Source organism: Barbus barbus (genome assembly GCF_936440315.1).
Source record: "Barbus barbus genome assembly, chromosome: 14".
Lineage (NCBI taxonomy): Eukaryota > Metazoa > Chordata > Actinopteri > Cypriniformes > Cyprinidae > Barbus > Barbus barbus.
In genome coordinates this window covers 1,779,635-1,801,700 of record NC_136742.1, presented here as the reverse complement: position 1 = coordinate 1,801,700, position 22,066 = coordinate 1,779,635, and the positions used below count along the sequence as shown (strand labels likewise).

At 40.0% G+C, this 22,066-nt stretch overlaps 1 protein-coding gene across 4 annotated transcripts in view; it reads left to right on the top strand.

The window, feature by feature from the left end:
• Positions 1–16,218: 16,218 nt before the first annotated feature.
• The window catches only part of LOC306880534 (receptor-type tyrosine-protein phosphatase kappa), a 222,949-nt gene continuing 217,101 nt past the window's right edge, over positions 16,219–22,066 (top strand). For 2 of the 4 annotated variants that reach the window (XM_079434104.1, XM_079434102.1), the window contains exons 1-2: positions 16,219–16,398; positions 17,802–17,825. In XM_079434104.1, coding sequence (XP_079290230.1) covers positions 16,326–16,398; positions 17,802–17,825 — 97 coding nt within the window. In that variant the 5' untranslated portion in view covers positions 16,219–16,325. The remainder of the gene's footprint in view (positions 16,399–17,801; positions 17,826–22,066) is intronic. The other 2 variants (XM_079434105.1, XM_079434103.1) reach the window with 1 other exon arrangement.

Genomic DNA, 22,066 nt, shown 5'->3' with positions numbered 1-22,066 from the left:
CCGGACATCTGAGCCGCTGACGATGCAGAGGATTAACGTTACTTTCGCTTTGAAGGGAATGCGCTGATCCCCGATCTGCCTAAATGCATCTATGTTTGCGCTAATCATTCGTGATCCAGCTTTATCTACAGAAGAAGTGAGTATAAGGGTTTTTATGAATCTTTCCTAATAATGTGCTAGTTAGCCAGTTTCACAGCTGAAGTTTAGTATGCTCCATAGATATATACCTAGATGCCGTTATGGACTGTTTCTATGGGCCACGATACGTAAGCCATCCGCCACTTTTGGAACGGTCTGCTAATCTTTGAGCGCATTGACTGTGTGTGTCTACAACAGCAAGTTATACGCTTGTATATCTTTGAATATGCATTGATTATTATGGTGAATGCAAGATGGCTGACACATCAATGTATCTGGAGTGGTCGAATAGGGAATCTACACATACAGTGGGTACGGAAAGTATTCAGACCCCCTTAAATTTTTCACTCTTTGTTATATTGCAGCCATTTGCTAAAATCATTTGTTCATTTTTTTCCTCATTAATGTACACACAGCACCCCATATTGACAGAAAAACACAGAATTGTTTACATTTTTGCAGATTTATTAAAAAAGAAAAGCTGAAATATCACATGGTCCTAAGTATTCAGACCCTTTGCTCAGTATTTAGTAGAAGCACCCTTTTGATCTAATACAGCCATGAGTCTTTTTGGGAAAGATGCAACAACTTTTTCACACCTGGATTTGGGGATCCTCTGCCATTCCTCCTTGCAGATACTCTCCAGTTCTGTCAGGTTGGATGGTAAACGTTGGTGGACAGCCATTTTTAGGTCTCTCCAGAGATGCTCAATTGGGTTTAAGTCAGGGCTCTGGCTGGGCCATTCAAGAACAGTCACGGAGTTGTTGTGAAGCCACTCCTTCGTTATTTTAGCTGTGTGCTTAGGGTCATTGTCTTGTTGGAAGGTAAACCTTCGGCCCAGTCTGAGGTTCTGAGCACTCTGGAGAAGGTTTTCGTCCAGGATATCCCTGCACTTGGCCGCATTCATCTTTCCCTCGATTGCAACCAGTCGTCCTGTCCCTGCAGCTGAAAAACACCCCCACAGCATGAAGCTGCCACCACCAGAGGTGGGTAGAGTAGCCAAAAACTGTACTCAAGTAAAAGTACTTGTAGAAATATTTACTCAAGTAAAAGTAAAAGTAATAGTCTGAATAGTTACTTGAGTAAGAGTAAAAAAGTATCGGATAAAAAAACTACTCAAGTAGTTAGTTACTAGTTACTTTGAATCATATACTGAATATAGTCTATTTTTATTTAGATGTATAGATATTTAGATAAAATTTATATATATATATATATATATATACACACATACACACACACACACAACTGCCGTTCAAAAGATGTTTTTTTAATGTAATTTATTTCAGTGATGCAAATGAATTTTTATCAGCCTTTAAGCCAGTCTTCAGTGTGACATAATCCTTCAGAAATCATTCCAATATCTTGATTTATTATCAATGCAGTTTTTTTCAGCTTTCTATTCATAAAAGAATTGTGAACAAACCAGCACATGACCAGCTAAGGACCAGCATAAACCAGCAAAAGACCAGCATAAACCAGCATCACAGCTTCAAAACATACCAAACTAGCACATGCTGTTTTTTTCAACAACACTGATAATAAATCAATATATTAGAATGATTGCTGAAGGATCATATGACTCTGAAAACTGGAGTAACAGCTGATAAAGATTCAGATTTGCATCACTGAATTAAATTATATTTTAAAGTATATTATAAATTATAATTAAGTATATTAATTAATTATTAATTATGTATTTTGTATGTATATAACCTCTGACATGGAGAAGAGTGAAAACTCCTCACATGACCGCTACAGAACATCTGAACATAACGAAATAATTGCATATGGCGGATCTTTTTCCGTCTGTTCCGCAAAATGTAAACAAATGTAGCTTTTATTTCTGCAAGCGTAAATATTGTGAAAATATCAACATTAATTGTGTCTAAGCAAAGGCATTCCTCCTGGAACTAACGCGGGTTTGGCGGGTGTTCATTTCATACTCTGTGACAGCTTATTTAATTAATTAATTCTAGATTGTATTTAATGTATAAGGTACATTTACAAAAAACTGGTAATGTCATAGTGGTTCGTGTAAAGTAAACGAATCTATACCTGTGGAACCGACAGCACACGCGGTGTTCATCTAATAAAGATCTTCATAGCTAGCAAACAAGCCTTTGCAGATTTGCTTTCAACTGACTGTAGATCCAAAGCCACGTCTTCAACGCTCTTAATGTTCATAAACTTTCTGTTATCTGAGTGAGAACCGCTTCAGCGTGCGGCAGGGAACTGAACGAATCATTCAAATTGATTCGTGAACTGATTCACTGGTTTGCCAACTGGTTTGATCGAGCCTACGAACAGAATTGACTCAAAATAATGAATCATTCGCGAACAGACATCGCTCGTTGCCCAGAGAAAGGTAGACGGCGCGTTTGGAATAAATTGAAGCATTTTTATCTTTATTATTGCGTATTGCATTAAGATAAAGTAACGAGAGGAGCGTCGCCCACAGTAACTAAGTAAAAGTACCATTTTTTCACTAAAAATGTACTTGAGTAAGAGTAAAAGTACCCAATTTTAAATATACTCTAAAAGTATTAGTTACTCAAAAAATTTACTCAAGTAAATGTAACGAAGTAAATGTAACTCGTTACTACCCACCTCTGGCCACCACCATGCTTCACTGTTGGGACTGTATTGGACAGGTGATGAGCAGTGCCTGGTTTTCTCCACACATACCGCTTAGAATTAAGGCCAAAAAGTTCTATCTTGGTCTCATCAAACCAGAGAATCTTCAGGTGTTTTTTAGCAAACTCCATGCAGGCTTTCATGTGTCTTGCACTGAGGAGAGGCTTCCGTCAGGCCACTCTGCCATAAAGCCCCGACTGGTGGAGGGCTGCAGTGATGGTTGACTTTCTACAACTTTCTCCCATCTCCCGACTGCATCTCTGGAGCTCAGCCACGGTGATCTTTGGGTTCTTCTTTACCTCTCTCACCAAGGCTCTTCTCCCCCGATAGCTCAGTTTGGCCGGACGGCCAGCTCTAGGAAGGGTTCTGTCCCAAATGTCTTCCATTTAAGGATTGTGGAGGTCACTGTGCTCTTAGGAACCTTAAGTGCAGCAGAATTTTTTTTGTAACCTTGGCCAGATGAACGCTTGATCATTGTAAACTCTATTAATTCATAATTAACCTTCATTATTCTGCTGAAACTGAAGCAGTTCATAAGGACCAGATTCAACACAACCTCAGTTTATCACAAGCCATGTAATTTGCATGAAGCAGCAAATCTCAGAATAACAGAATCTGAGGTGGAGGAAATTAAATGTGAGAAACAAAGACTGGTAAGTAAGGTGCTTTTATTGTAGAAAGAGTTTTATAAACAGCATTATGATATTTAGGCAGACAGTAAAAAATGATCACGATTTTAACGGTAAAAAACTGTGAAAATGCTACAGTAAAAACCTTTTAAATGGTCAAAGTACCCCTATTATGGATTTTTGAAAATTACCTTGCATGCAGTATGTAACACAGCTCTAAGTGAATGAAAACATCCTGCAAATGTTTGCTGCGTAAAACCATTAGTCAATTTTCGCATTGGTCTGAATGAAAATGCAAAGTCATTCTTTGCCACTAGATGCCGCTTTTGGAGCTTTAAAAAATAGTTGTTTAATAGGGGCACTTAAACGGTAAGTTCTCCTACTATATACGGTGAAAAATTGTAATAGCTTTTCATGTAATTTTACGGTAAAATACCATTTTTGGAAGTGAAATAGACTGTATTATTTACAGTGAAGGAAACGTAAATTTACGTTCCCAGAATTTCCTGCATTGCATTGCACATTTGATGTTTTTTCCTTGAAATATCTTGACCTTCTTAGCTTGTGGAAAAGCTGCTTGTGGTGAGCTTTGGTTCATCATGTGATTTCAGATTTCAGAACTTCAATAGGTTGGTATATTAACATTATATCAGTTAAGGAAATATGGTTTTTAATTGTAAATTTAAGTTAAATCCGTAAGCCCTAAAATGTTGCTACTGTATTTTTTATGGTAAAATTCTGGCAACCACAGCTACCAGTTTGTTTGCTGTAAATTATATGGAATTTTGTAAAAAAAAAAAAAAAAAAAAAATTATAATAATAATAAATTACTTTTCTAAAGAGCACTGAAGAGATTTATGAAATAACAAGTTAATAGGATATATTTGATTGTGAATTGAATGTAATGCTTTGGATACTTAATTGCATGTTATTTACAGTTAAATGAAAATGTATTATAATTTACATTTATAATAAAAACAGTAAGACTTCAGAACATCTTTATATGTAATTTAATTATTACTTTATATTTAGTATAAGTATATATTACTCTCTAAATTACTTATACAATTTAGTAAATAAAAAATATATGTATTATAACTGGCTAAAATAATTCTGAAGACTGTATCACAATGTGTTTTGTAATAGATCATAATGCAACACAAAGTGGGCTCTTTGAAAAGCAAATGAAGCACTCAACTGTACTTTATACAAATCTTTATTTGAACAGATGTGGAGTATGAGAGGAGCAGCATGTTCACAGCCAACATTTTCACATGAAAAATCATCATTAAAAAAAGATAATTTATGACTGTTTCCATTTGATACTTCCTCAAACATATTAAATCTACGAATGGAAATAAAGACTTCCACTGTGGCCTGCTGGGAATGACAATGGAATGGAAGAAATGTGACATTTCTGTGCTGTATTGCTGTAGATCATGCCATAAGGTGATGGTTCAGAACGAGTTTACATGTACTCTGTTTGCTCATTTGTGTTTGGCTTTGCCGGAAAGGCAAAACCTTTGCAAATCTCTTTGTAATAGTGTGTCAGTTTGGGCGAGTGTATTGACTTTTCTTATGGCAGGGTTTTGCATCAGAGACTTTGATTCACTGTCTAACTGTCAATACTGTATGATGTATTTCTGGAGCAGTCACTTAACTACAACACTATCACACCATAATATCAAGCTACACAAAATTGACTTCTGACTGTCTGCTGGCCTTCAGAGATTTTTCCTGCTCTTCCTGGTGAAACCAATGTTTCTTCACAAACAATGTTACCAGAGTGCTGATATTTGATTTTACTGCACTGGACTGTTTCAATGTATCATTGTGCATGTCTGTGTTCACTGTGTTTTTGGCATTTATTGTGCAAAAACAAAATCAATGGCCATACTCCATCTAAAATGTTACTTGATATTAATGAATTTTTTATAAATGTTAGAAGCACAGTTGTGGTAATAAAAGGGGACCTATTATGCAAAAATCACTTTTATAAGGTGTTTGAACAGTTGTATGGCTTGTAGTGTGTGAAAACATCCAGCCTATAAAGTAAAAAATCTACCAACTCATTTTTTTATAAAACCAATAAATCATGCACAATCTCTCCAAAAGAGCTGTTTCAGATGCTCCCCGTGTTCACGTCACTGAGGGGGAAAAGTCCCGCCCATTTCAGAATCAGAATCAGAATGAGCTTTATTGGCCAAGTATGTTTACACATACGAGGAATTTGTTTTAGTGACAGAAGCTCCACAGTGCAACAGAAAGACAGCAACAGGGCAGGACACAGATAATAAAGAATAATACAAATATCCAAATAGGCGATGTACAAAAAAGCAAAAGTACAATATATAATATAGACAATTATGTGTGTACAGGTCTGATATATGCAAATTTGAAATGAAAAAAATAGATAAAAAAGTAAGCAAGTGTGGTGAATAAATAATAGTTTTGTGTTCCACGTTTTATTGTTGAGTGTTCATGAGATGGATTGCCTGAGGGAAGAAACTGTTCCTGTGTCTGGTCATTATGGTTTACAGAGCTCTGTAGCGTCGACCAGACGGTAACAGTTCAAAGAGGTTGTGTGCTGGATGTGAGGGGTCCAGAGTGATTTTGCCAGCCCTTTTGCTCACTCTGGATAAGTACAGTTCTTGGAGAGTGGGGAGTGTTGTACCAATGATTCGCTCAGCAGTCCGGACTACCCTCCGTAGTCTTCTGAGGTCAGATTTGGTAGCTGAGCTGAACTAAACAGTTATTGAAGTGCAGAGGACGGATTCAATGATGGCAGAGTAGAACTGTTTCAGTAGCTCCTGTGGCAGGTTGAACTTCCTCAGCTGGCGAAGAAAGTACAACCTCTTCTGTGCCTTTTTCACAATAGAGTCAATGTGATTGTCCCACTTCAGGTCCTGAGAGATGGTGGTGCCCAGGAATCTGAATGACTCTACTGTTGTTACAGTGCTGTTCATGATGGTGAGTGGGGGGAGTGCAGGGGGATTTCTCCTGAAGTCCACGATCATCTCCACAGTTTTGAGCGTGTTGAGCTCCAGGTTGTTAAGACTGCACCAGACAGCCAGCTCCTTAACCTCCTGTCTGTAAGCAGACTCGTCACCGTCCTGGATGAGGCCGATCAGTGTGGTGTCGTCTGCAAACTTCAGGAGCTTGACAGAGGGATCTTTAGAGGTGCAGTCGTTGGTGTAGAGGGAGAAGAGCAGTGGGGAGAGTACGCAGCCCTGAAGAGCTCCAGTGCTGATGGTATGAGTGCTGGATGTGAATTTACCAAGCTTTAATAACTGCTGTCTGTCTGTCAGGAAGCTGGTGATCCACTGACAGACGGAGGTGGGGACGGAGAGCTGAGACAGTTTATTCTGAAGGGTGTCCGTGATGATGGTGTTAAAAGCAGAGCTGAAGTCCACAAACAGGATCCTCACATAAGTCCCTGGTCTGTCCAGATGCTGCAGGGTGAAGTGCAGTCACATGTTGACAGCATCATCCACAGACTTGTTTGCTCTGTAGGCAAACTGCAGGGGGTCCAGTAAGGGGCCAGTGATGTCCTTCAGATAAGCCAAAACCAGTCTTTCAAATGATTTCATGGCCACAGACGTTAGAGCCACAGGTCTGTAGTCATTAAGTCCAGTATTTTGGGTTTCTTTGGGACGGGCATGATGGTGGAGTGTTTGAAGCATGAGGGGACTTCACACAGCTCCAGTGATCTGTTGAAGATCTGTGTGAAGATGGGGGCCAGCTGATCAGCACAGGTTTTTAGGCAGGCTGGTGACACACTGTCTGGGCCTGGTGCTTTCCTTCTTTTGTTCTTTCTGAAGACCTGGCACACGTCATCTTCACTGATTTGAATTGTAGGTGTGGGGGAGAGGGGGTTGCTGGAGGTGATAATGGTTGTGTGGAGAGGTGTTCAGAGCGGGTGTGGGTTGTTTTTTTCAAACCTACAGTAAAAGTCATTCAAGTCGTCTGCCAGTTGTTTATTCTCCAGAGTGCTGGGGGATGGTGATTTGTAACTGGTGATATCTTTCATACTAAATTTGTGTTTATGAATTACACAGACTGGGAGCATGGCGGGATAAAAATAACAACATGGTCTCAAGCTGGTCATAGCTCAAGCTATGAATTTGTGATGCTCTCTGCTCTATTAGCATAAACACAGCCATGAATGAGAAGCTGCAGTCCGCCATTACTGGCGATATACTGTATACAATGTCAGCACCAAAGAGGCTTTACAAGTGTTGTGTTTTGGGATGCAATAATGAACATAGGAGTCACCATAATCTCCCCTCATCTGAGACGAGGACACTGTGGTTAAATTTAATTTTCGTAGGAAATATCCCGGAAAAAACGGTAACGTCCCCTAAATGTTTAGGAATCAATACCAACGCTTCGTGCGCAAACGGCAGCTCCAGACACAGTAACTATCACATGTTTGTTTTCCAAATTGCCTTTCTGAAAGAGCTTCATGGCACTCTGTAAGGCTAATTGCTAAGCTATCATTGCCTCTGCCTATTTTCACTGATGCTGCCTTCAACTGCTGCCAGAATGATCGTGAATAGGAATGTGGTCGTTAAAAGTTGCATATGAAAGCAATGTGAGTCGATCGATTGAAGTTGTCAAGCTCATAATAAGAAGTGGGACTTATAAAGTTTGTGATTGCATGAGACCAGCTATGTTGTTATTTTTATCCCGCCATGCTCCCAGTCTGTGTAATTCATAAACACAAATTTATTATGCGCCGCATAATCAGATGACAGACTTTGAAACAGAGTATGTTTTCTGTAAAGATATCAGGCTTGTACTAATAGGGGAATGTTTATTTTTAAAGGCTAGCACTGCTAATGACTTGAGCTCTTGAAGCTCCGCCCTCTTCTCCGGGAGCAACAGCTCATTTGCATTTAAAGCAACATATTCAAAATCAGAGCATTAGGGCTCTTTCCCTAAAAATTGCAATTTTAACAAGCTATAAAAATTTACCTGTGGGGTGTTCTGAGCTAAAATTTCACACATAATCTTAAAAGGGGCATAATAGGTCCCATTTAAGGTCATTATTTATTTACATATTGTGACGAGTTGGCTGCCTCCCCCCTGTCCATCATCACCACCCCGTCCCGTATTCGCCGCCCTTCACCAGGTTCCCGATGGGAGTGGGTGTGTGAGAGAGGAGGGGCGCTGAACACGCAGGGCTGGCGGTGTGATGAGGCGCACCTGACGTGAATAGAGCCTCATCACCGCCGCTGTATAAACGCCGAGTGCGCCTCTCCTCGAGAGACCGGTCTCTTCCCCGTGCATGCACGCTGGTGTCCTTGTGGGTCCAGGAAGGGAGCGTCGAGGAGGACTGCCGCACCCGTTAGGCGGCTGACGGGCCAGGATGCCGGGCCGCCGAATCCCCCCAGCCGGGAACCCAGGAGATGGACGAAGCCGCGCAAGAGACGCCGCCGCCACTCGCTCCCGGCCCCGAGAGGGGAGCGCGTGCGGCCACCGGACTCCGCCCCTTCCCTGAACCCTTCCCTGACGAACACTACCCTCCTTCACTAGCCCCGCGGCACAACGAGAACACCAGATTCCCCGTTTATTTGGACACTTTTCCCCCTTTGGACACTTTTGTACATTTTTATTGTTTAATAAAAACCTCTCCGAGGCTTGACGCCACACCCACTGTGTCTGTCGTTGGCTCCTCCCGCCACAATATATACACACAGATATATATATATATATTAGGGGTGTATATATTCGTGGAAAAAAATGTAACGTATGGTTCTCCACACACGGTTCGGCATGCGCTAGGACTGCGGTTCAACATTAATCTGACAATGCATCTGCAATAGAGAATGGGAATCTACGTCACGCTGTGTTGAATTCCGTCATGTTTTAGGTCACGCTCAGGAGCGCACAGTGTAAACACACGCAAATCACCACAGAAAAAAGCCGACCATTTACCATTAATATTTTTTGAAAACCGTCTTACATACTCTTAGAATAAAACGGACTAATATGTAAATCTCTTTAAATAATCGCTCTGTGGTTTGAGAGGCTGCAAATATTCATTATTCAGTCTCCTTCACTACAGTGGTACTGATACAGGCTAACTGCTAAAACACTTTGGTTAGAGAAGCAAAACCATGCCTATTTTTTAAAGGGGAGAATACGACACATTCCCAGACTCTATATGGTACGTTATAAATAACACGTAAAACAAACACGGTTCAGCTAATGTATGCTATGTTTATGGAAGCGCATTCTGGTTTCCCAGTACACTACAACAACAGCGATGGAAAAAAAAAAAAAGTGGACAAACCATTCACTCTTGTTCAATGCGAGTGCCATATGCTGGAATATGAGAATTTATTCCGTCATCACCCGGGTGCTGATAGCGCACACGCACACAGGTGACACCTGAACAGCACGCGTTGATATCCGTTTAAACTAAACTCATGTAAGCTTTGCCAGTTTAAACATTTAAGAGCCAGAGGATGCGAGCTCGCGCGCAGTGAGCAGATTTGTGCATGCTCTCATCAGAAGCGTGCAAAGCCGCGCCTCAGAATGCGCGTGTTACCTGTTGGTTTCTGTTTAGTTCCTGTCTCACCTTATTTGGTATTTCCTGTTCTCGTTTTGTTAATCTTCGTTCATTTAGATCACCTGTTTTAATCAATCATCTTCTTTGCTCCTTTCTTTCCGTTCCTTTATAAGTCCTCAGTTCTCCCCTTATCTTTGTCTTGTTTTAATTTCAATGGAAATTCGTGTTGATGACAGTTATTAAAGACTCCTTTCATCTATTCCTTTGTCGTGCACCAGTTACTACAACCACGTTCCGTGAAAGCGCGCAAATATGAAGCTTTCTCTGAAATATTGTGTTTGAATGGACAAATTCACACAAAAATGATGTCAAATTCCGGTCTTAGTAAGTATCCTACAGCAGACATAGCCGGCTGAACGTACAGTATTAGTGCATTGGATCAGTGCATTCTCTTAAAGTGACAGCACTTTTTTAATATCAATCAATTAGCAACAACAAAGAAATCACTCACTGCTCTTGATTGAATCGCTTTTGTAACTTTAATAAAGATTCATCTTTAATTTATACAGTCAAATATGCAATGCTGTTTTACATTTGATTAATTTATTAAATTTCTGTATCTAAAAACTAATGCTATAGACCTACCTAAAAAAAAAAAAAAAACTCTGAAAATCACTGTTTTTATTTGTATCTTTACTCTATTGTATTTATTTGTGCTGTTGTTTGTAGTTCGATCTTCTTTATTTTTATTTGACAGTATAGTTTTTCCCTAAACATACCGAACCGTACCGAAACCGTGACTCTAAACCATGATACAAACCGAACCGTGAAAAACTTTAACCGTTCCACCCCTAATATATATTGGAGAAATTCCGCTGTGGAGGAATTTTGGCTCACTCTTCTTTGCGGAATTGTTTTAATTCAGCCCCATTGGAGGGTTTTCAAGCATGAATGGACTGTTTAAGATCATGCCACAGCATTTCAGTCGGATTTAAATCCGGACTTTGACTTGGCCAATAATTTTGTTTTTTCTTGAGCCAATCAGAGGTGGACTTGCTGGTGTATTTGGCATCATTGTCCTGCTGCATAACCCAAGTGCGCTTGAGGTCACAAATTGACGACCGGACATTCTTCTTCAGGATTTTCTGTTAGATCACAGAATTCACGGTTCCATCAATTATGGCAAGTCGTCCAGGTCCTGAAGCTGCAAAGCAGACCCAGGTCATCACATTACCACCACCATGTTTGACTGTTGATATGATATTCTTTTTATTAAATCCTGTGTTGGTTTTACGCCAGATGTAATGGGACACACACACCTTCCAAAACGTTCAACTTTTGTCTCATCAGTCCACACGATATTTGCCCAAAAGTCTTGGGGATAATCAAGATATTTTTTGGCAAATGTGAAACGAGCCTTTGTGTTATTTTTGGTCAGCAGTGGCTTTTGCCTTAGAACACTCCCATGGATGCCATTTTTGCCCAGTCTCTTTCTTATTGTTGAATCATGAGCACTGAACTTAATTGACACGAGTGAGGCCTGCAGTTCTTTAGATGTTGCGCTGGGTTCTTTTATGACCTCCTAGATGAGTCATCATTGCGCTCTAGGAGTAATTTTGGTAGGCCGGCCACTCCTGGGAAGGTTCACCACTGTTACTCCAGTTTTAAGTTTTCTCCATTTGATAATTTATCTGAATGTGGTTCGCTGGAGTCCCATAGCCTTAGAAATGGCTTTATAACCCTTTCCAGACTAGCAGAACCTGATTTTACCAAGTGCGACATGTACCTGGATCAACATTTTGTTGACCCTGGAACAACATTGTGATTAACCAATAAGATTTGAAGAACCAGTTTATAGTTTTTGTGAAGTTTAGGTTTACAATCAGCGTTTGGTGCTTGTACATCAGTGTCATTCATCTATCATTTTAGGGATTACTCATGGTTAGGTTTAGGTGTATGGATATGTTCAAGACTAAATTTTTGGATTAAAATGTTATTCCAGGGTCAACAAAATATGTTGACCTAGGAACACATCTTACTGAGCAAAATCAGGACATGCTTGCATGACCGATACATGTCAACCATTTTGTTTCTCATCTGTTCTTGAATTTCTTTAGATCGCGGCATGATGTGTGGCTCTTTAAGCATGCTTTACTTTGTCAGACAGGTTCTATTTAAGTGATTTCTTGATTCAACAGGTCTGGCCGTAATCAGGCTTAGGTTTGGCTAGTGTAATTTAACTCAGCTTTCTAAAATAATGTGGTTAATCCCAATTCTTTCATGATTTAACAGGAGGGGCCAATTAATTTTTCACGTAGGGCCAGGTAGGTTTGGACAGCTTTTTTCCCCTTAATAAATGAAATCATCATTTAAAAACTGTATTTTGTATTTACTTGCATTATCTTTGTGTAATATTTAAATTAGTTTGATCTGAATCTTTTAAGTGTGACAAATTAAAAAACAGGGAAGGGGCAAAAACCTTTTCACAGCACTATATATATATATGTTCATAATAAATACACACAGTACACACATATATTAAACAAAATATTTTAAAACATTTATGTTCCACTAGAATTAACTTTCTGCATTTTTGCTTTCTCAAAAAAAATCATTCTGTATCATTTATAAGTCTTTTGAAAAATGGGTACATGGGGTAATGTCCACATAAGTCACCTTCTCCTTGTAATACCTGTCATACCCATGTCATTATACAAATTTGTGTCCTCATGTCACAAACACACACACACACACAGGTGCATTTGGCCACAGATGTGAAATTGAGAGAGGCTTGGTGATAGGAACACAGTGTTTCTGTGAGAATGTCAGGTCACATCTTCACGACATCACAGTCTGGAGGATCACGCATGCTGACCGTCACAGAGACGATTTGAGAACACTTTTAACACTAATATCAGTCGAAATCCCAAACATAATTCAACTGCTGCACAAAAAGAGAGAATAATAATGACATATTCAGTTTACAGGATAAGGTTATATTATTTTTTAATCAAGCTGAATTAAAGAGTGCTTTATTTTATTCATGATTCATATCTCATTAAGTTAAATCATTAACACTGATTCCTGAGCACACAATACCTTTTATCCATTTTTCATATCCTCAGAGAGTTTTACAGTAACATTAGCAACGGATGCTGAAGAAGAACTTGCAATGTTATATTTGTAAGGAACTCAGTAAAGAGTTTAATTGTTGTGGCTCTGAATAATTAAAGGCATGGGTTTGCTCAGAGAATCAGCGTCTTTCAGAAGTGGACTGGATTCAGCGCTCCAGACAGGACTGACAGCCGCGTTCAGCTAAGCTGTGAATAGTGTCTGCGCTCCAAACTGGGAAATGAGAAGACCAGAGGGGAAGAGAGAGATGAAAAGTTATTTTAATAAACCTGGCCTATACCTTTACTCCTCTGGTGCTATGTACACACAACCTTGTTTATCAAAGCGACTGTTTGAAGCGCACGTCTGTTTTTTCTCTTTCATTTTTGCAATACCTGCAGCCTCGAGCGGCTCGCTCATTCACTTTGTTGTTTGGCGTTTATTTTTACTTTTTCCTCCCTCTTTCTCTCTCTCCCTCCCTTCTCTGGCTCTTTTGTAGCACAGGGTTGAATTTTGGGTTGAGCCAGAGAAGAGATGCAGTGATCCCGTCAACATCTCTCGCACATGAATGCATTGGGTGCTGTGCATGTGCATTAAATACAGCTGTTAACATGCAATGACTGCAAGAGAGTCAGAGGTGCTGCAGCAGGCTGAGGAGGTCATGACCTCTGACCCTGAGACCTCAGCTGTGCAATATTACATTTCTGTCAACTTTTCATTTTCTCTTTCTCAGTGCAGTTCGGTTCAGTTTGAACAAGCTTTATTAACATGATAAACAAGGCTATACAAATAGACAGCAGGAAAATAACTGTGACGTTGTCTCTGCAACTATAGATAAAAGGTGCAAGCATTAGTAATCACAATTCAGTATGGAAATAAATTCAGTCACAAGTATGTGCATATTATAATGAGCAAGCATTCAAACTTTAATGACTTTGATGTGATGATACTGTAAGTAAACCATTTATAGGTTGAAGACTTCTTTATTTCATTAACACTTTATACTATACAGATTGTTTTAAAGCAGCTTCACAATAATGATCAGGAAAATAACAGTCAATGACAAATTCTGCTGTAAAGCAGCTCTAAAAGACACCAGTGTCATTATTCAGCCCAAGTCAGCTCAGTTCTGATTCATTTCAATAACTTTGTAAAGTAAATCAATTATGAAACAAGTTCAGTTCAGCTATAAGAAGCTTTATAGAAGACAATAATATTCAGCTCAGTTCATTGTAATTAATGATTTATTAATAATGAATCAATTATGAATGAATTTGATTCAGGTATAAAGGAGCTCTACAGAAAACAGTAGTGCCTTCATTAAGCTTTAAGTTTGGGTTTCATCCAGTAGTGTCAGTTTTTAAGATTTTTTAAACTCTGAATATCTTTTTGTTTGAGTCAACCAATCAGTTTGAATAGGTTTGGGGCGGGACTTTTTGTTTGTTTTGACCAATGGAACACAGGGGAGTGTTCAGAAAACAGCCATTTAACATGTGATGTTTACAGTGTTGGGAGTAACGCGTTACAAAAGTAATGCATTACAGTAACGTATTACTTTTGCTGTAACGCAGTAGTGTAAGTCATTACTAATCCTTTTTCAGTAATATTTTACTTGGTACATGTTCAGTAACGCGTGCGTTACAACACACTTTTAGCCCCCAATTTTTTAAATTTAATTTAAAAGTTGGGCTCCGACTTTTTTACGCCCTTAGGGCCGGGCTTCGGGCCAATATTCACATCATAGTTCAGACGCAGGCTGGTCCTCGGGCCTGTTGTAGGCTTCTCCTTATCTTTATATTTTAGACATCCATCAATTATTGATGAAAAAAAATTGCCGTGCTGGTGGAAACAACACAAGTCCGAGCGGCTCGACGGTGTTTAGTGTCCCGCAGCAGCAGCGAGCCGTAAGCACAGCTGAAGAGTTCTGCGTTCAAATACACGCAATAAAGCAAAAGCCACAGCAAAAGTAATTACCATGAATGTGACCGGGGTAAATAGTAAGGATTCGCCATCGTTAGACGCGCCTTTAGAGAGAAGTGCATCTTCACGGATAAAGATTATATTAAATCGTTTTTGTTTTCGTTTGAACTTAATAAAAAGCCGGAACGAAATATAAACACTTTGTCATTAGGGCAGGGCTCTAGTACATTTTGTCATTTTAGAATGTTAAGTTCTACTTCTGTAGATATTTTGGTCAAAGTAACTCAAAAGTGAGTGAAGTGACATTCAGCCAAGTGTGGTGACCCATACTCTGAATTCGTGCTCTGCATTTAACCCATCCAACGTGCACACACACAGCAGTGAACACACACACACACACAGCAGTGAACACACACACACCGTGAACACACACCCGGAGCAGTGGGCAGCCATGCTGCGGCGCCCGGGGAGCAGTTGGGGGTTCGGTGCCTTGCTCAAGGGCACCTCAGTCGTGGTATTGAGGGTGGAGAGAGCGCTGGACATTCACTCCCCCCACCTACAATCCCTGCCGGCCCGAGACTCGAACCTGCAACCTTCGGATTACAAGTCCGACTCTCTAACCATTAGGCCACGACTTCCCGAGTAATACAGGAGTCATGTAACGCATTACAATTCTGAGACAGTAATATTGTAAGGTAAGGCATTACTTTTAAATAACAGTAACAAGTCATCTGTAATGTATTACAGTTTGGAAGTAACTTGCACAACACTGAATGTTTATAGAATCAAAAATAGACTTCAAATTTAAATCAACCTTAATCCCTTGAAGCACCCGCCTTCTTCCCAAATCCCCGCCCACAATACGTTTAATCTGCTAGTGTCACTCAAAATGACTGACAGGCAGAAAGGCTTTGCGATTGGCTAAAAGTGCAGGCTGCTTTTGTTTTGCCGTGTATAGATCCTAGTGCAGGTGAGATTTCTCACATACCTTTTCCAGGCAGGTAGTAAGATTTTACGCGTGGTTTTCAACAAAAGCTCTTTCAGCACATTAAGTGTCTCGAGCTGAATTAATTGCTGAAAGCTGTGGAGAAGCAGCAGACTGGAGTAAGCACGCAGTTGTTTCTCCGCTGATAAAGCTGTGTCCGTGTGTGTGTCTGTGTGTGTGTGTGTGTGTGTGTGTCCGTCAGTAGGGGGCGCCTGTCCCCCCGTGAAGAGCGCCGGTGACGTCACGGCCCTCTCTCTCGCCGCTCGCTGAGCAACAGAGTATCGGAGCGAGCGCGAGACGCGGAGAGAGAGCATGGGGCGCGCGGATCGGCTGGAATAAGAAACATTTCCCAACACTTTCAAAAACTTTCTCAACTCGGTCGACAGATATGGATACCATCATTTTGAGCATATTACTCCTGCATACGGCGTTTGGAAGCGCAGGAGCCCAGCACACTCCCGGTAAGTGGCCAAAGATCCACCTTTAATGATCCCGGAGCGGAACGAGCAAAAGTTTACGCGGTTGTTGCATTGAATGCGTGCGCACCTTTATGTGTGGCACGAGCGCACGTTTACACCTCAGAAGTTAATTTGTGTGTCCAGGTGGCTCTTTTGGCAGGGAGTGAGTGAGGGGTGCTGATGGTTTGGGCTGGGTTTGTGTCGGAGAATAGGGACACAGGAATCAGCTGCGCTCCACCGAACCCCATTAACCATCCTCAGCCATCCGCTCGGGATTCCTCTCGTGACTGGGAGACGATTCTAATGAGACATTTCCTTCTGTCCAACGACACGAAAACGACATTTAATTTCTAGCGATTCGACGAATGGTTCAGTAGGATATCACAGGGAATTCAACGACAATCTAAAACTCCGAAACCTCCTTTAACATCCTCGTAGGAAAACAGTGTTCTAAGTCCTGGTAAAAAAGAAAAGAAAAAAAAAAAGTAAAGGGCTATTCGTTTAAGAATATAAAATTCTGTAATAATTAGTTTCTTTAGAATGTTATGCTTCAACTAGCGTCCCTCAGAATTGGCTTCACATTATAATATGAACCCCACATTCATAATTCCTGAGGATTTTTAGAACTCGGGAAAATAGAGAAAACCTGAACTTTTCAAAATGCAGGATCAAAACTGTTTTTTTTTTATTCTGTTCATTTGGTAATGATGTTTCTTTCAGGAGTGTTTTTGAGAGTCAGAATCAGTTTATATATATATATATATATATATATATATATATATATACACGAGTATAAGGTAGAGCTGTTGCAATGTTAAAATGCTTTCAGAAGAGAGAAATGCATAAGTTTAGCTTTGATAGTGTTTCCAAATGTGTCAATATAATTTTTTCTGAGTTGACTCACGGTATCAGATATGAAATTACATCATGTGAATCACTTTGTTCTTGCCACACTATTACCACCATCATCATTATTACTGTTGGTCTCTTTGTAAATAAAGGAGATGTATGAGGTATTTTTTTTCTTTTTAAATGTACATTTTGTATAGCACATAAAAGTTTTCTGTTTTCAGACAAATGTTTTCCAGCACATCTAATCTTGTGATTTGGGGTGATGCTCACATCTGTCTGAATATAACCGTATCACAGCTCGTCTGCAGGGGTTGGTGGGGGGATACAGCTGTCTATGTAATTGCTGATTAATTAATTAATCAGTGAGTCTAACCCTCGGATTAATTCTATTAGAGTAATCAAAAACAACGGATGACAAATGGCAAATTACGTGAGGCTGAGATTGATTAGTGACTGGTGTAATTATGCCTGCGTGTGAAGAGGGGGCTCAGCGCTCACTGTAAATGAGCGAGATAATCCCTGATATCGCTCTCTTTCTCTTTCTCTGGACGCAGCTCAAATGGGACACGCGGAGAAAGGTGAGTCGAAAATCCACACCACTGTCATCATCATCATTGGCATCATCATCATCATCATAAACATCTGTCCAGGGCATCTGTGTCTGAGTAATTGACCCGATGGCCTTGTCCTGATGTGCCGCTCTGTCATGAGCTGTGGGTTTGTGTGACTGTGAGCCGCAGTGATGCACACAAACACATCAATGTATATCATTAAGCTGTGTTTACCCCCCAAATGCACACTTACAGGAAAGCCGTCACTTCCCGGAATTCTCTCGCAATCAGCTTTCAAAGCAAAAGCTAAGCTGGAGTTGCGTTCGTAATAAGCCCCGTCTTGATTCTTTTACTCATGTACATTCAGAGTAAATTTCATTGCAGGCTGTCATAGAAACATGATTACAGAGAAGGACAAATGTAAAGTTTGCTTTTGCATTTCTTTGGAGGAGTTGGCGTGCTGATTTTGAAAAGGTTTTAAAGGAAAGCCTTGTGAACGGCACTCAGACACAATAGCAAATTCTGCACATTTCTTACCCGACTGCTGCAGACTCAGGTTACAGCCGTGTGTGTGTGTATCTGTTTACGCATTTACAGCCAAGGGAAAACAAATTCTTCCGTGTGACTTTAACAAGGCATTTGTGCGTGAGTCATGAACGGCTAGCTCATGATTTGAAAATAATGCTTTGCCTTTCGGGTCGTTATTTTGGCCGTTTCTGCACCGTGTGTCATCGGTGTGGACGTAATGATAGAGATGGGATGTGAAGTGATGTTTAGTGAGTCTGAGGAGGAGTGGAAGAATATGAGCGTGTGTTTTGTCTTCCACACCGAAGGTTTTCGCCCCTGAGAGCTGAGCTTCAGTGTAGCGGTTATCTAATCAGCAGGAATGAGCCTGATGCTCCTGGAGAACTGCACTTGACTGCCTGTCATCTGTGTGGAGCTTTTTTCAACATGTAATAGCCAACAAGAAAAGATCAATTGATTTGATCTATCAGTATTTTATCTAGAAAAAGAGGTGGAGCAAGTTGACACATTTTGATGAAAGCATGCTAAAGCAAACATTTAAAATGTTTGGATCATTAAGAATCTGTACCAGCGAATCATATTCCCAGTAAGAGCTGGAACATGACTTAAAGGGACAGTGCATCCCAAAATAAAAATTCTGTCATAAATTAATCACCCTCTACCTGTGTGAATTTCTTTCAGCTGTTGAACACAAAATAATTCTGGAAACCAAACAGCTGACGGTAGCCATGGACTTCCATAGTGTGGAGAAAAAAAAATACTACGGAAGTCAATGGCTACCGTCAGCTGTTTGATTACCTACATTCTTCAACATATCTTCTTTTGTGTTCTGCAGATGAAAGAAAGTCATACAGGTTTAACACAAAGGTGAGTAAATAATGACAGAATTTTATTTTGTGGTGAACTATCACTTTAAGAAGTATTTGAGTCTCACATTGACTTTAAAGGCAACATCTTTTGGCATATTATATTATTAGTTAATATTAATTTCCCATGTGCACCAACAAAAAGACCAGAGAAGCACAAGACCAGAGAGAGACATGAAAGAAATAAGGGTTTTCATGTGAATGTGCCCGGGCCGGCAGCGTTTCCCATCTGCAGAGCAGTATGTGCTTGTGTTGCTGACAGGTCACAGAGGGCCTTACGTCTGTGTTAAATCACAGCTCCAGCTCCGGCCGCAGACGCAAGTTGCTTATCACAGCAGCTGTGAGAGAGCGCCACGCGTATATTGCAGACTCGCTACACAATCTATTTACAGCCGACAGGTATTGTCTTCGGACAGCGTTTTTTCTCCTATCTGAAGTTTCTCAGATTATGCATGAAAAATCAATATGTGACAAGTACATCAGGCGCTTTAGTGTTTCATCTGATGCAGCTGTATGGATTTTTAATCCAGTCCTGCACAACGTCACATAGTCCTCTCGGTTCACGCTGTGGTTTTCTCAGCATGAGTTGTTGCTCAGTAAATGTGAATGTATGAAGTTATTCTCATTAGAAACGGAGCTCAGTTGTCAGTGGTTTGCGTTGGGTTGAGAATATCGATTTCTAGATTTTAATCGATTCTCATTTCAATGAACAGATATTAATTCTTAAATGGCAAGAACTGATTTATGTTGTTTTCAGTTGATGCTTGAACAAAACTTACAAATCATTATTTGTTGCATGCCTCCATTCCAATAATCACAAGAAGCTTTGTGCTTTGCTAGTTTTGACATGGTTTTAGCACTAATGTGTCGTGATTACAAGAGCTGATAAAAAATGTAAAAGCTGTAACTTGAATGCAATGTAAGTCGCTTTGCAAAAGCGTCTGCTAAATGCATAAATGTAAATGTGATAGGTCGACAGTAATCGATCATCTCTTTACTACTAGTTACTGCAGGAAATGATCATGAATGAACATCAGAAGAACACAATTTTAGAGAGGAGCATCTTGTTAAATATATGTATTTATATTTGTTATTTATTTAGAATAACAATAATAAACGTAAGTTTGAACAAATCTGTCATAAAGACAGATGACATCCGCTGTTTTGTATTTGGAGTAGGAAACACTATTATATCATTAAACGTTAATATAATATGTTTTACTATGTAATAAGATTGTTATTATTAGAGAAACTGCCTTATGTTCAATTTAAATGTTTGTTTACATATCACTTTAGTATTTAGTATAGCGTTCCCTCTATAGTTTACAGCATGAATGGAGAGAGATTTTTTTTCCTTACATGATTGCCTGTATATCTGAATTAATCAACACTGAATTGAATTGAATCAAGATTGAAACTGAATCAGTCCCCAAGGTTTGAAATGAATTGTGAAATTTGTGTCAATGCCCAGCCCTAGTCTGATTTAAGGTCGTTTCACATTGACATTCCTCAGTGCTGCAGCTGTTACTCCCTCAAGCGTTGTAATGCAATACTCAAAGCTTGAGCCGTTCACCTTTCAAAGTGTGGCTAATAATTATTGGCAATAACAAATCATTATGTGAAAAAGATGTGCAGCAGAGATTGAACGTGTGTATCTAGATACTACATGCTATATGACACAACTTTTGTAGGCGTATTATGGCATACATAGAATAATCATCATATTATACATATTAGATATGACATGCAAATTAATCAATAGTAAAACTGCCCTTCAGTGACTCTATCTGCAACTCTTTTGTGGTTAAAGTCAAAGTGCTGCATGATGTTTTGTAGAGATTAGAGACGTGCGTTGAAGCTCAAATCATGTGAAAGAGGATAAACAGTGATGAATGCCGTTCTTTGATGGAGTCTGTATAGTGTAATTTATGTATTTTCCTGAGGGTCACGGGCTCAAGGTGCTGTGAATGACCCTCAGAGTAGCACATGCATTCCAGAGAGAGAGAGAAATGAGGAGAAGAAAAGAAGCAGCATGCTTGCGAGACGTGGAGAGGAGGTTGTTTGTGCTGCTCTTTGTGGTGGCAGCACTTTGTGGATTATAGCAGTAATGGGCAGCAGTGCTGTAAGCTCCTTTAGAGAGCTGACCGGCCGTCCTGAGAGCTGCTATCTCAGCGCGGGATGGACAGGACAGCCAAAGAAGGGAAAGTCGGATTGAGGATTTGGTCATTAGATTGTTTTTGTTTTATTTTGTGTCCGCTCTGTCCCTGGGCTTTAAAGAGCGCCGTGTTGTGATTTGTGACCGTCCTGATATCCATAAAGATTATGTTGATGGTGGTGATTATCAAATTAAGCCCGCAGCGCTCTCTTTGACGGAAAACATCCCATCTCTCTCTCTCGCTCTCAGCGCTACGCCAAAGGCTGTGTGCCGGCGTCATGTCGTTACACTCAGGAGAAATGTGTTGCTCTCAGGTCGCTCGTTCAGAGCTCAGGAGACTTCAACAGCTTCTCAGATGGCTACTTATCAAGTATCAGTTTTGTTCCAGGTGTTTCTCTGTAAATTAAATGAGGTAGTTGCTTTTGGAACTGAGTTTGATTGTGAGTGTTGTTGTGATTTTTGACGGCAGAATTTGATATGAAGTCAGAGCACAGTATGAGACGTGGTTGAGATCTCTTCTCAAACTCTAGACACAGAGAAGACTTTCTAGGGCTGGACGAATAATCGAAAATTAATCGAAAACAAAATTCTGTATCTCTAAGTGATGTAATTTTCCCACGTCTGTTATTACGTTTTTTTTTTTTTTTTTAAATCCTGTTAATACTTTCTCCAGGGTTGTCAGGTACGCGAAACAAAAAAAGCCAGATTGCTGTTCAAAACTA